The 12,718-nt window shown below is 43.2% G+C and overlaps 1 protein-coding gene across 4 annotated transcripts in view; it reads left to right on the forward strand.

The window, feature by feature from the left end:
* CMYA5 (cardiomyopathy associated 5) overlaps positions 1-12,718 on the forward strand; it is a 49,740-nt gene that overhangs the window by 2,297 nt on the left and 34,725 nt on the right. For 3 of the 4 annotated variants that reach the window (XR_014161238.1, XM_081880679.1, XM_081880677.1), the window contains exon 2: positions 4,331-12,053. Coding sequence is in view for 3 of the 4 variants with exons in the window: in XM_081880679.1 (XP_081736805.1) it covers positions 4,331-12,053 (7,723 nt within the window). In the remaining variant the exon portion in view is untranslated. The remainder of the gene's footprint in view (positions 1-4,330; positions 12,054-12,718) is intronic. The other variant, XM_081880678.1, reaches the window with a different exon arrangement.

Consider the following 12,718-nt stretch of genomic DNA (forward strand, 5'->3'; position numbering starts at 1 on the left):
AAGGTAGATTTAAGACTGGAGGTGCTTTCAGATGGACGTTTTATTGTGTGATGGATCTTCTTGTAGCAAGTCCCCACATGTTATCATTGGCATCAAAATGCCAGGCCATATTCCCCCAGCCATTAAGTCTTCATTTACCCTTTTTGTAGGAAACCCATTAAGTTAAGGCTGGATACTTCTTTTGTTTTCTTTGATGGGGTCCCTCTTTCTTTAGGCTAGCCATTTAAATGGCAACACTCCTTTGCAAGATGGTTTGCATTTTTAATTAAAGGGTAAAAGCTGCATTTCATCTGGGCTGAAGATAATTTGTTGACTCGCAAAGCATTTCTGGGTTGAACGGCGCATACAATTGCAACCACCTTGATACTTATACACATGGTGCTTCTATGTCCTGGTGCTCTCTGGGGTGTGTGTACATATCTCTAATAATGGTTCAATACAACTGCCTGCGTTTGCAGACTTTCCTTAGCAGTGTGGTTATGGGAGCTGTCATGATCGGCTCCTGCACCTCAGCATGTACCACCACGCCACTGATTAATATAGCAAGGATAAATGGCTTTGCATTACTTACACGTAGTTTAATTAGCCAAATGGATTCTCTGTGTGTGTTGCCTCTGAAGAAGAATGGGAATGTGATTAATGGAAATGACTAACGTGACTTGATAAATGTGTTGCCTGTCTCTGGGAACTCGCCCAAATGATCTCTTACGCTGCGCCCTGAAGTGAGGGTGGCTGTAGCGTTAGTCGTTTTTAAAAATGTAGCTGCAAATTCATCTTCAGCATGAGAGCAAGCTGGAGTCTGGGAGCAGAAAAGTGAAGTTGTCTTGCCCTTTCTCAAGCACTCAAAGTGTACTTATGACCCAGTTGTGCCAGCTGCTGTGCTGAGGGCAGAACTACATTTTATGGGAGGCAGCTGCCAAGATCAGCGCTTCTAAAGCAATGATGTCAAAACACAAATAACAGGGTTTTTTTTAATGCAGATTGCATAGTGGGGAAGAGAGAATGAAATTACACTATATCCCCCACTAAAAGAGACGACAGGCACTCAGAACCACTGAAATTAAGAGCCCAAACCACTGAAGGTTTTTGCCTGGTGTCTAAAATAAGACAGAGATGGTGCCAGGTAAAAAAAAAGGTACGTCTCAGCGTACCTATTTATCTACTTGCACTGGGATGTTTTCGAACTGCTAGGTTGGCAGGTAAGCCTCTCTAGGGACAGCATCCCCAGATGCAGGGAGCCACCACAGAAAGGGCCCATTCTCTTGTTACCACAGTGTGGGTCTCCAGTGAAGGGGCCACATGGAAAAGGGCCTTAGATGACAATTGCAGGGTCCAGTTTGGTTCACGTGGGGAGAGGTGATCCTTGAGGTATTGAGGTCCTGAGCTGCATGAGGCTTTATATGTCAAAAACAGCACTTTGAATTCAGCCTGGGCACCAAATTGGTAACCAGTGCAGTCATGCCAGAATTGGTGTTATATGTTTGGGTTATCCTTCCCCAGTCAACAATCTGGCCATTGGATTCTGCTCCACTTGCAGCTTCCAAACCATCTTCAAAGGCTGCCCCACATATTGCAGTAATCCAACCAGAGGTTACCAGAGCATAGACTGCAGATGCTTTCACGGTATAATAATAATAATTTATTATTTATACCCCGCCCATCTGGCTGGGTTTCCCCAGCTACTCTGGGCGGCTTCCAACAGAATATTAAAATACAATAGCCTATTAAACATTAAAAGCTTCCCTAAACAGGGCTGCCTTCAGATGTCTTCTAAAAGTCTGGTAGTTGCTTTTCTCTTTGACATCTGGTGGGAGGGCGTTCCACAGGGCGGGTGCCACTACCGAGAAGGCCCTCTGCCTTGTTCCCTGTAACTTGGCTTCTCGCAGCAAGGGAAACGCCAGAAGGCCCTCGGCGCTGGACCTCAGTGTCCAGGCAGAATGATGGGGGTGGAGACGCTCCTTCAGATATACTGGACCGAGGCTGTTTAGGGCTTTAAAGGTCAGCACCAACACTTTGAATTGTGCTCGGAAGGCAGGAGGACTGCAGTTGCTGGGAATCGGGGAGAGCACTGCTGCTTTCAGATCCTTCTTGCAAGCATCCCATAGGCATCTGACTGGTCACTGTGAGAATAGGATGCTGGACTAGACGGGCCATTGGCCTGATCCATCAGGCTCTTCTTATTTTCTGATGCTAAGTGGATTTGGCACACTTGAACACAAATCCACTCCCCAAATAAATCTACCGTATTTTTTGCTCTAGAAGACTCACTTTTTCCCTCCTAAAAAGTAAGGGGAAATGTGTGTGCGTCTTATGGAGCGAATGCAGGCTGCGCAGCTATCACAGAAGCCAGAACAGCAAGAGGGATTGCTGTTTTCACTGCACAGCGATCCCTCTTGCTGTTGTGGCTTCTGGGATTCAGAATATTTTTTTTCTTGTTTTCCTCCTCCAAAAACTAGGTGTGTCTTGTGGTCTTGTGCGTCTTATAGAGCGAAAAATACGTAACTTTCTTGCACTAAAGAAAGAGAGAGGAAAATGCACTGGGAGACATGGGATAACAGTTGTTAAAAAAAAAGGTAATGAAAGAATTAAAACCGGTCCAAGTCTAGAACACACTACCCAGTCAGAGTAGCCCTGAGTTTCAAGGCCTGCACTATAAAGATTGCCACCCCATGTGAAACTTGGGGATTTGCGTCCACAAGAAGCGATTTCAAACAGTCTTCCTTAGGTGTGATGGTGGACGGGATCAAGCGGAGGAGCTTAGATCTTATTGGCTCGTAAATAGGGCAGTAGAAAAAGAAGTGTATGAGGTCCTCTACTTCATTCATTGTGCAGTTGTGTGACATCATGTTATATAACCTCCCTGCCAGCAGATCATCAGGAATTCTCAATAAACCTTGGATGCCATATAACCTTCCCACAAACTTGGTGCAAACAAATCAGGGCGATTACTTAACAAACAAGAGACCCTAAAGTTCTCTGGTTTCCATATGTAGCTCAGTCACTGGCTTGGATGCAGTTCTGATTTTGAAGGAAATTGCTCAACTGAATTGGTGGAACTTGACTGTCTGCCAGAGCCAAGGCTGGCCGGCCTCAGATCATCCTACACTGGGAGGTTTGCTTCATTCAAAATAAAACACAGAAGACGTGTCAGTGAGGCATGAGACACTGATCGATTGCAGCAGGTCTGGGCAATCTGTTTGGCAGTGAGCACTGCATTAAAAAGTGTGAAGATTTGCTGCTATTACTGCACCAGGTCAATATTTCTTCTAGTTAAAAGCAAGAACTCTTATCCTAGTACATATTGCAGGGATAGGGGAGAGGCAGTGGATGAGGAGCCAGGAGACTTCTGTGTATAATGCAGCAGAAATACTGTTCCTGTCAACATATTTGTTTATGAATCCTCTCTCACCTTTCTTTCTCCCCTGTTTAATTTTAAGAGTCTAAAACAGATATAAAACAATGGTTTGTCTCTATTCAAGCAACAAGAGCCTGGTTTCTAGTTGGGTTAATATTTTCCCATAGCTTTCATGTTTTAACTGAAACACCTTAGATTAATGTAGGTAGGTATCCAACTCTGAAAGGCACGTATTCTGTATCTTACAGGGTGGCCATGTACCCTACTTTACAGAGGACACTTCTCTCTTTGAAGGACTCCTCTGTCTGAGGAGCTGTCCAGTTTAAAGATGAGGAATCACAAAAAGGGAGAGCAGGGACTTTGAAGTTACCCATTAACTTTTAGTGCATAAATATCAGAATGAGTAGGCATATAGACACTATGGTGAGATGTACTATATTTCTATTGAAAAATACATTTTTGCACCCTTCTGAGTGGAGTGTCTTGACAAATGAGGTGCACCAGCCTCTGTCACTATATGGCTTCAGGCAGCATCTATTCCGAAGGGCCTGCTGGATCAGGCCAAGGGCCCATCTAGTCCAGCATTCTCTTCTTCCAGGGGTCAACTGAATGCCTGTGGGAAACCTTGATTGACAGATGATTGTCTGGTGCTTGCCTTTGCTGGAATTGTTGTTGTGGTTTTGATTTTTTATTATGGGGGTTTAATTAGAGGATTTAAAAAAAATACATTGTTGTTGCATTATAACTTGTTAGCTATCTTGCATTCCTTAGAAAGTAGGCAGGGTGTAGGTTTTTTACTCTTGAATAAATGAAAATTATTTTTCATGAGATCACACTTACAGTCAATGCTATAATGTGCTGTAATAGAAAATAATAAAAAACACTTGTAATTGATATATTTTAATCTTCTGTGATTCTGTTTAAAATAATAATAATAATAATAAGGTTATAGTTTCTTAAAATCTGTTTTTTTAGCAGTTTAAAAAGCCTTAACCAGCATGAAGAGGTAAAATCAGATGCCATGGATGCCATTCATAGTGAAGATAGTGCACAGACGTGGGAGACAAGTTCAAGTAGATGTTCCACATCCCAAGCCTCAGAAACTAGTGCTACATCTGGTGTTTATAGTATGGAAAACTCCTACATGGAAGGTCCTCCCGGGAAATCGATATCTTTGATGGATGAAGGAAAGATGGTACAGAAAAGAACAAGGAACTCACCATATCAGGTGCCCCTGTCACCAAATGAGAAAATGGGCCCAGACAATGAAAAATGTGGCTTTTCTGGAAGGCCAACAGAAGCAAAAGCATTGGAAAGAGAATTAGATCCCGCTGATCCACAATCATGGACCCTTCAAGTGCAACCTTCAAAGATAAAAAACTATTTGGTACAAATTACACAGGAAGCGGTGGATCCATTGCCAGAAGAAAAAGAAAACGTTTTCATGAAAAAGGCAGAGCTGCCCCTCGAAGGAACAGTAAGAGCTAAGATTCAGCTACTCACTGCAGCATTGGAAGAAAGAAATAAAAAGATTTTCCGGCGGGTGAACAATATAGATTTGCCCCCGCCTACAGTTGTTGTAATCAGGAAGCCAAGAGAACCACCCAGAAAATTCACCAGGCAAGCCATGTTCCAGGCATCTTTAAAGCATCTTGAACAACAAGCCACCATTAAGAATAACCAGAAGGAAATCCTGAATCTCAAGCGTATGCAGGCAATGCTTGCAAAGACTGCTCCCCGTAACAGAGATGAGGAGCGAGTGCGGCGATCTTTTCTGCCTGAACCTCCAGATAAGGCTTCCAAAATGGTACCACCAACTGCACCGCTGTATACTGGCAAAGCAAAGAAGCTGGACACTGAATCACATTCCCCTGCCACGCGAATGACAGCCCCAGAACAGGCAAGGTTTGCTTCACCAGATCATCATGACAGAATGGAGAAAAGGGGAAAGCAATCTCAGCTTTCTAATACAGCAAATACTGTGTCAGAAAAGTTGCCCAGCCTCCTTGTTGAAACAGAGGAGGAGGAGGAAATACAGCCTCCTCCACTTGTTTCTACCAAACCCCTTTCCCAGCCTGCTAATGAAACAGAGAATCAGGATGACTCAACTTTCTCTAAGCTATCAGAATCTGCAGCTCAGGATGTGCAGTACCCAAATAATATTGCTGCTGAGCAGGATGAGTCCCAAGATTCTCTTTTTACTGAAATCAGAAACCCAGATATTGGCTTCACAATCCCTTCACAATTTGAGATCAAAGATTCAGGCTTGTTGCATTCTGCTGAAGAGGCAGGGAAGCAAGACGTCCCTATTTGCTCACCTGAACCCGCAGAGCCTGTGCCTGAGCAGGCAAAATCACCTCCTCCAGTTAGTGAAAGAGAAAAGCAAGAAAAGAAACAGCTGGAGGTGGAATATTCAAAGAAAGAAGAGGCGCAGGAGCAATCAACCACACTTTTGCAAGCAGAGCCGGCACATTTGATGTATTCGTTGAAAGAATGGGAAGTTGGGGAAGCTGAAACCGCACCCAATTTATCTTCTGCGGCTAGCAGAATAGAAACACAGGAGCCTCAGAGCGATTCCTGTGAAGTTGCAGAGGAATATATTGGACTTTCACAGCCCACACACTTCATGGGTGAAGCAGAGAAAAGAGAAAACGAGCACCTGGAACCAGATTTGGCAAAGGAAGCTGTTGAGACACAAGTATCTGTGACAGCATCACTACAGCCAGAACAGTCAGATGCACTGCACTCAAGAAGTGAAATTGAAAATCAGCCAGCACAGCCAGGATCTCAGTGGCTGGAGTCTTCACTCCCTATTCCCGAAGCACAGAGAGAGGAAATCCAGCAACACTCTCTAGCATATGCACAGTCAGAAAGTGAACATCCAGTCATCTCTGAACCTATAAAGGCAACACAGGGATTTGAACTTTTGGAGCCACTGCATCTCAAAGGTAACGAAGTCAGTGCAAACTCTCCTGCTGAAGCACTCGACTCTTCAGAGCAACTGTCATCGGTTTCATCTGCTGAGAAGGTAGAAATGCTGGGGACTCGGCAGCCTTCACTAGAAACTGTAAAACTGTTTTCAGAACAGCTATGCTCTGCTTTACCCTACCCAGCAGAGAAAATGGAGAAAAAAGACAGCCTGCCTTGTTCTCCCGTGACAGCTGCTGAAACAGCAGAAGTATCACTTCCCACTGCCACCTTCCAAACGGCTGAAGTAACAAAAGTAGAAGTCCATCCCTTGTCTCCCACAGAAGTTCCATCAGAAGAATCAGTGTCTATTTCAAGAGAGCCGGATGTTGCCATAGATAGGGAAACAACTCAGCTGGTTTCTCCTTTATCTGTAGAACCTCCAAGTAAAGCATCTGTTCTACCCCAAGAAGCAGCAAAAGAAGAAAACCAGCAATGCTCACCTTCAGATGCAAAGCTGAGTTCTGAGGACCAGGATGAGGAAGGCCAGCAAGATGGTTGGTTTCCTTTATTTACAACCACACAGTGTGAACCAGAACATTTGGCTGAATGTGAATCAACAATGCAGAGCATTAAACAGGATTCCTCTGCATCATTTCCGTTAGAAGAAGCAACTGCATTGCGTTCTGTTGATGATGCAGATAAGAAAGAGAAGTATCCTGACAAATCCATCACTGAGCCTTCACTGCATCCTGTATTCATGCCAGGAAAACAAGGGAGGATGGAGTCAGAGATTGAGCAAACGACTCATCAGTTATCTTGTACAGTTCTTCCAATGGAATCAGTCAGTAAACTGCAGTCAGAGGAGGAAATGGAGGTCAATGAGATCCAGCCTCATTTATCTGCAACTGGACAAGATTTATCCCAGTTGGTTTATTTGACAGAACCACAGGAAGACCAGTGTGTTTCAGCAGCAGCAGCAGCAGCAGCCCTTGAATCTGGTTCTTTAAGTATACCATACACTGATGTTGAAGCAGATAAATGTGACACTACAGAACCAGTATTGAAAGAGGTGACATATCAGGCTATTCAGGCTGTCACTGCAGAAATGGAAAAAGACTATCTGAAAGTGTCACATATGGTATCTGAATCAGAAAAACATTTAGAGGCACCTTTCCCAGCTCAGAACACAGAGGAAGGAAACCTTCAGTCACACAAGTTTGTGTCTCCAGAATCAGAAGATGAACACCTCATCTCATCAGAAAGAGAAGAATCTGAATTTTATCCACTCTTAACTCCAACACCTGAATTGGGATATCCTATTGCTGGTTCAGAAACACAGGAGAGCCAAAGCTATTTATCTGATGCATTAAATGAGGCATTAAATGCATTAAATGAGCAGTCAAGCTACTCTTCCTCAGTTCTTGAGGATAAAGCCAAGATAGAAGAAAACCAAACCACCTTTCCTGAAACTCCAAAAATGGCACCAGATGAGTCACTGTCCTTTGCAGCCTTCCTCATTAGTGAAGCCAAGCAAGAGCCACTTGTGTCACCTGTGGACACAAAGATGACACCAAAGGAATCAAATTCCATTCCAGAAGATTTTGTTTCTGAGGAAGTAAAGGAAATAGCCCCTCCTTCCTCACCTTTATCCTCAGAACAACTTTCTAAGGAAGTAATTTCATCATATCCTGCTGCTGCTGAAGAAGAGAACCAAGATCAGTCTCATTCACTTCTGAGGGAAGAGTCAAAACATCTGGATGCTGGAGGAGCAGATGTGCAAGGCGGTCAGTCTCATTTGCTTGTTGCAGCCCAGCCTGAAGCAAGGAGCCAGGACATTGAGCTGCATTGCCCCAAAGCAGCACAACCAGAGCTAGAAGATTTGACCTTGCTGAATTCTACTGAAGAGATCCAGAAGCAAGAAGCTCCCCTATATTCACCTTCCATTGTACCATCTGTACATGAAGAAATACTGCATCACAAGGGAGAAAGAGAAAACCAAGGAATGGTAATTTTGGGCACTGAAGAGACAAAGGAGGAAGATGCTCCTCTAAAGTCACCTGTCCTATCACAGGAGTTGGAACACCTACATTCACTGCAGTCAGTAAAAGAATCCCAGATGGAAAGGGCTCAGCCTTACTCTTCTGCAGCTGTTCAAGATTCATCGCAGCTTCCTGGTGAGACAGGATCGCAGGAAGGTCAGGGCTACTTTTACAAACCTGCAGAAGTGGATTCTGGAGTTTCTAAGCTGTCAGAGCTGACAGATGCAGTTATGGAGCAAGAAATCCAGGCACCAAGGACTGAAGCTGTCAAGTTAGAACACAAACAGTCTGCTTTGTCAGTACAGGAAAATGAGAAAGTCCAGCATCCACCGGTAACTGCATCACTGGATCTGGAACATTTAGGCTCATCTTATTCCACAGAAACACAATTCCCAGAAGAGCCACCACCAGATCCATCTCTTCTCACTAAGAAAGCAGAGGAGCAGGAAGTTCGTTCACAACCAGCACCAGTCTCACCAGCATCTGTATTGGATCAATCCAGCTCTGCTTCACTGGATCTAATTGCAGAAGTTGAGGAACAAGAGACCAAGCGTCCTCCCGAAGTAGCTAACGTGATGCCAGAAGAACCCTTGTCTTTTGCAGCCTTTCTCTTTGCTAAGGCAAAGAAAATATATACTACTTTGACCTCAGAAAAAGAGAATCTAGACAGTCAGCCGCCTTTCAAGGAAACTGATTTGTTAATAGAAAGATCAGAAAGCATTTCAACTAGCCCCCCTGAAACAAATGTAACTATTAAGGAAGAAACTGAGCTTCCTACAACACATTTTGAAGTGGAACAGTTTGCTAGTAAACCTGAAGCAGATGTTACTTATCGAGATGAAAGGGAAAATATTTCTGAGACTCCTCCGCTACCTAATTTAATTCCAAATGAGCCTTCTGATGCTGTAATACCAGAGCCCATAAATGATATTTTAACAGACAACTTGCATTCCTCAGTATCTTCTGCAGACTCACATACGCCTGACAACAAGACAATACAAATTAGTGCAGGAGACTTTTTGAAAACGGAAGAAATCAAGTGTTTGCCTAGTGTGGAGATAACTTTGAAAGAGCCTGAAAAGGAATTAAAAGATCACGAGAAACTGAGGGAGGAAGCCACACCTGCTGTTGAACTTGGTCGAGGAAAAGAGATTTCCGAAGGTAACAAGGTAGTGAATATTCATGCTGCTCCACTCAGTTCTTCAGCTGATAAAGAAGAAGAGAAGCATATGCCGGAGAGATTAGAATACCTGGAAACAGCTGCATTGCAGAAAAGAAAACCATTCCATGATGCTGGAGATACGGCTGTTGACCAGGAATTTTCAAGGTGCAAAATAAGTGTAAAAACCTCAGAAGGCATAGAAGAGGACAATCGTGAAAATAAGGAAAGCAAATCAAATGAACTTGTCAAGGACAAGGGGGTCCAGGAAAGTGTAGAAAAGAAAAAGGAAGTTTCTATTGTTCAAGAAAGCAATGAAGATGGTGGTGTAAACGATAACGGTATAGATCACATTGAAAAGCATACTGTCGTTGATGAGACCTACTTCATCCAGACAGGAAAAGAACAGTCTTTTAAGGAAGTACAGAGGCAATTTGAAGTTACCGTAGAAAATTCTGCAACTCTTCCAACTGCAGGCACAAAAAATATTTTAGAGTTTTCTTCACTAGAAAGAGACTTGGATGAAGGCTTCAATAGAGTGGCCGAGAAAGAAAACACAACAGCTAGTCATGAAGACCCTTCAAAAATATTAATCAAAGGTGAAATAATTGATGCTATTAGGGAAAAGGATGAAAACACAGAGGATAAGCTTAACTTGGCAGGTGAACCCCTATCTAACACACAAAAAGATGTGCTATCCCAATCTCCATTAATTTCTTTGCCTGCCACTACAGTCAATCCTGAGCTTCTCGAGGTGCCACCTACTTTGGCATTTTTATATAAAGATCTCTATGAAGAAGCTGTGGAAAAACCTAAGGAAGATAGCCATAAATATCCATCAAATGAAGAGACTGAGAATACTGACGTATCCGCTCACACCAGAGGCCCTACTCGAGATAATGGTACTGGAATGGGCTTTGAAAGGGATGTTTCTAAAGATGACACTCCAACTTTGGAAGAGTCCCAGAAAAAACAATTTCTAAAAGATAAAGCTATTAATGAACAAGCTTTAACCCTACAAAGAGTTTCAAAATGTGCAGATGAACCAAGTGAAAAGAAGCCTCAGTCTCTTCACATTCTAACTGAAGCACATGCTGAAACGGAGGTCTCGTCACCAAGGGGAACGGTGGAACGGCTGGATGACGCATTGGTAGATAGACCAGCTGAGATCATGAGCGACATAAAAGTTGGAAATGGTCAGCCCACAAATGAAATTCTTTTTGGAAGTGGGCTTTATGGTTCAGGAGCAAGTAATGAGGAACTCCGTCAGAGAAGAGAAGAGGAATCCTTGGGCTTTGAAAGGGATGTTTCTAAAGCTGATGGTCCAAATTTGGAAGAATCCCAGAAGGAACAGGTTCTAAAAGATGAGCCTAGGACTGTAAAAGCCTTAAATCAAGCAAGAGTTTCAAAAGGTGACTATGAATTAGATGACAAGGAGTCTCAGCCTGTTTACATTCTAGCTGAAACACATGCGGAAACAGAGGACTTGTCTCCAAAAGGAATTTTGGAGGGGTTGAATGATGCATTGATAGATAGGCCAGTTGAGATCATGGGTGACATAAAAGTTGAAACTTGCCAGCCCACACATGCAGTTCCTTTTGGAAGTGGGCTCTTTGGTTCAGGTGCAAGTAATGATGACAGCACTCAAAGAAGTGCAGAAGAATCCATGCCTGAAGAAACAGGCCAAGCATTACCAGAAGAAACGAGCGACGAGGAGTCTTGTCCAATACTTGATTATGCAGCAAGTGTCTTTGAAAATGCAACATCTGCACAAGATGAGTCAGAGGAAGTTGCCTGTTTTGCAGTTGGCCAAAACCAGCAATCTGAAATAACAGATGCTCATGAAATGGATAATGTGGTTGTCCCAAAACTTGTTGAAGAAAGCACACAATCTCAAGCATTGCACCATGTTAGCCCTCCCTGGCAAAGTGAGGGACAACCAGAAGACCAGTTAATAGCACAGGACACACAACCTTTAGACCATAAGCATACTCTCTGTAGGGACACTGAGGGACAAACATCTGAAAAAATAGTTGGAGAAAATATTGTGGGTGATCTAACTGAGTCCAACAGAGAAGCAGCATACCAAACACCACCTGAAGCAATATCTGACAAGCCTTTTGGGGAACTGGACTACTCTCTGTTGTCACATGATTTTGATACCTATCCATTATATTCAATTAAAGAGGAAGAGTCCAGTGACATTGATGAAGATCTAGCTGAGCTCATGGACTATGAAATGGTTAGCCGAGATGATGTCTTTGAGGAAGAAACATCATCAGAAGTGGTTCATGAAGAGCTGCTTTTTGATGACAGAAAATCCTCAGACCGCATTAGTGATAGTTATGAATTTGTGAATGAAAGAGAGGCAAATACGTATACTGAGGAAGAAGAATTTCAGTTGATGGGTCTCGACAAGCTACCAAGAAATGTTCCAGAAACTGAAATCCTACAGAAAGAATCGGATCATGAACTGTTAGATAGTTATTGCCGCCAGTGTAAATGTCCCATCTCTGCTGAGGACAAGCTTTCTGGGGAGCATAAAGACCACACTGTGACAAACTTGGATACAGCTGTGACTGAATTAAAGGTAAGCAATTAACATTTTTGGAATTACAGCCCTGTGTTCTCATTGAAACTGATGCCTAACTGGGGATGCTTCACTGGACTATATAAGATACACTGCAGGATCAGACAAGCCAATAAAGGTTAGTGACCTAATGTAGGCAGAATATATTTGGTGACATCCAATGTTAGTCATAAACAGGCTAAGATTAAAGCCATTGATTTTCAATGGATCTACTTTGATTATGACCAACATTGGATATCACCCATCGTGTTTAATTTGTCTCACAGTTGTCTCTGAGGAAGAGCAATTCTGCTTGGAAACACACCAGGCGCAACAGCATTAATGAAAGTGCTTTCACAATTAAACTATATTCTTAGCCCCTTGTGTGGGAGTAGTCACCTCTTTTTTTCTGGCTGGATAGATTGCAAATACAGTGGTGCCCCACAAGACGAACACCTCGCAAGATGAAAAACCCGCTAGACGAAAGGGTTTTCCATTTTTCAAGGCGCTTCGCAAGACGAATTTCCCTATGGGCTTGCTTCGCAAGACAAAAACGTCTTGCGAGTCTTGCAAGTTTTTCCCCTTTCCCCCCCTTTTTCTAAGCCGCTAAGCCACTAATAGCCGCTTAGCCACTAAGCCGCTAATAGGGGTGCTTCGCAAGACGAAAAAACCGCAAGACGAAGAGA

This window comes from Podarcis erhardii, assembly GCF_964252035.2.
Source record: "Podarcis erhardii genome assembly, chromosome: 11".
NCBI lineage: Eukaryota > Metazoa > Chordata > Lepidosauria > Squamata > Lacertidae > Podarcis > Podarcis erhardii.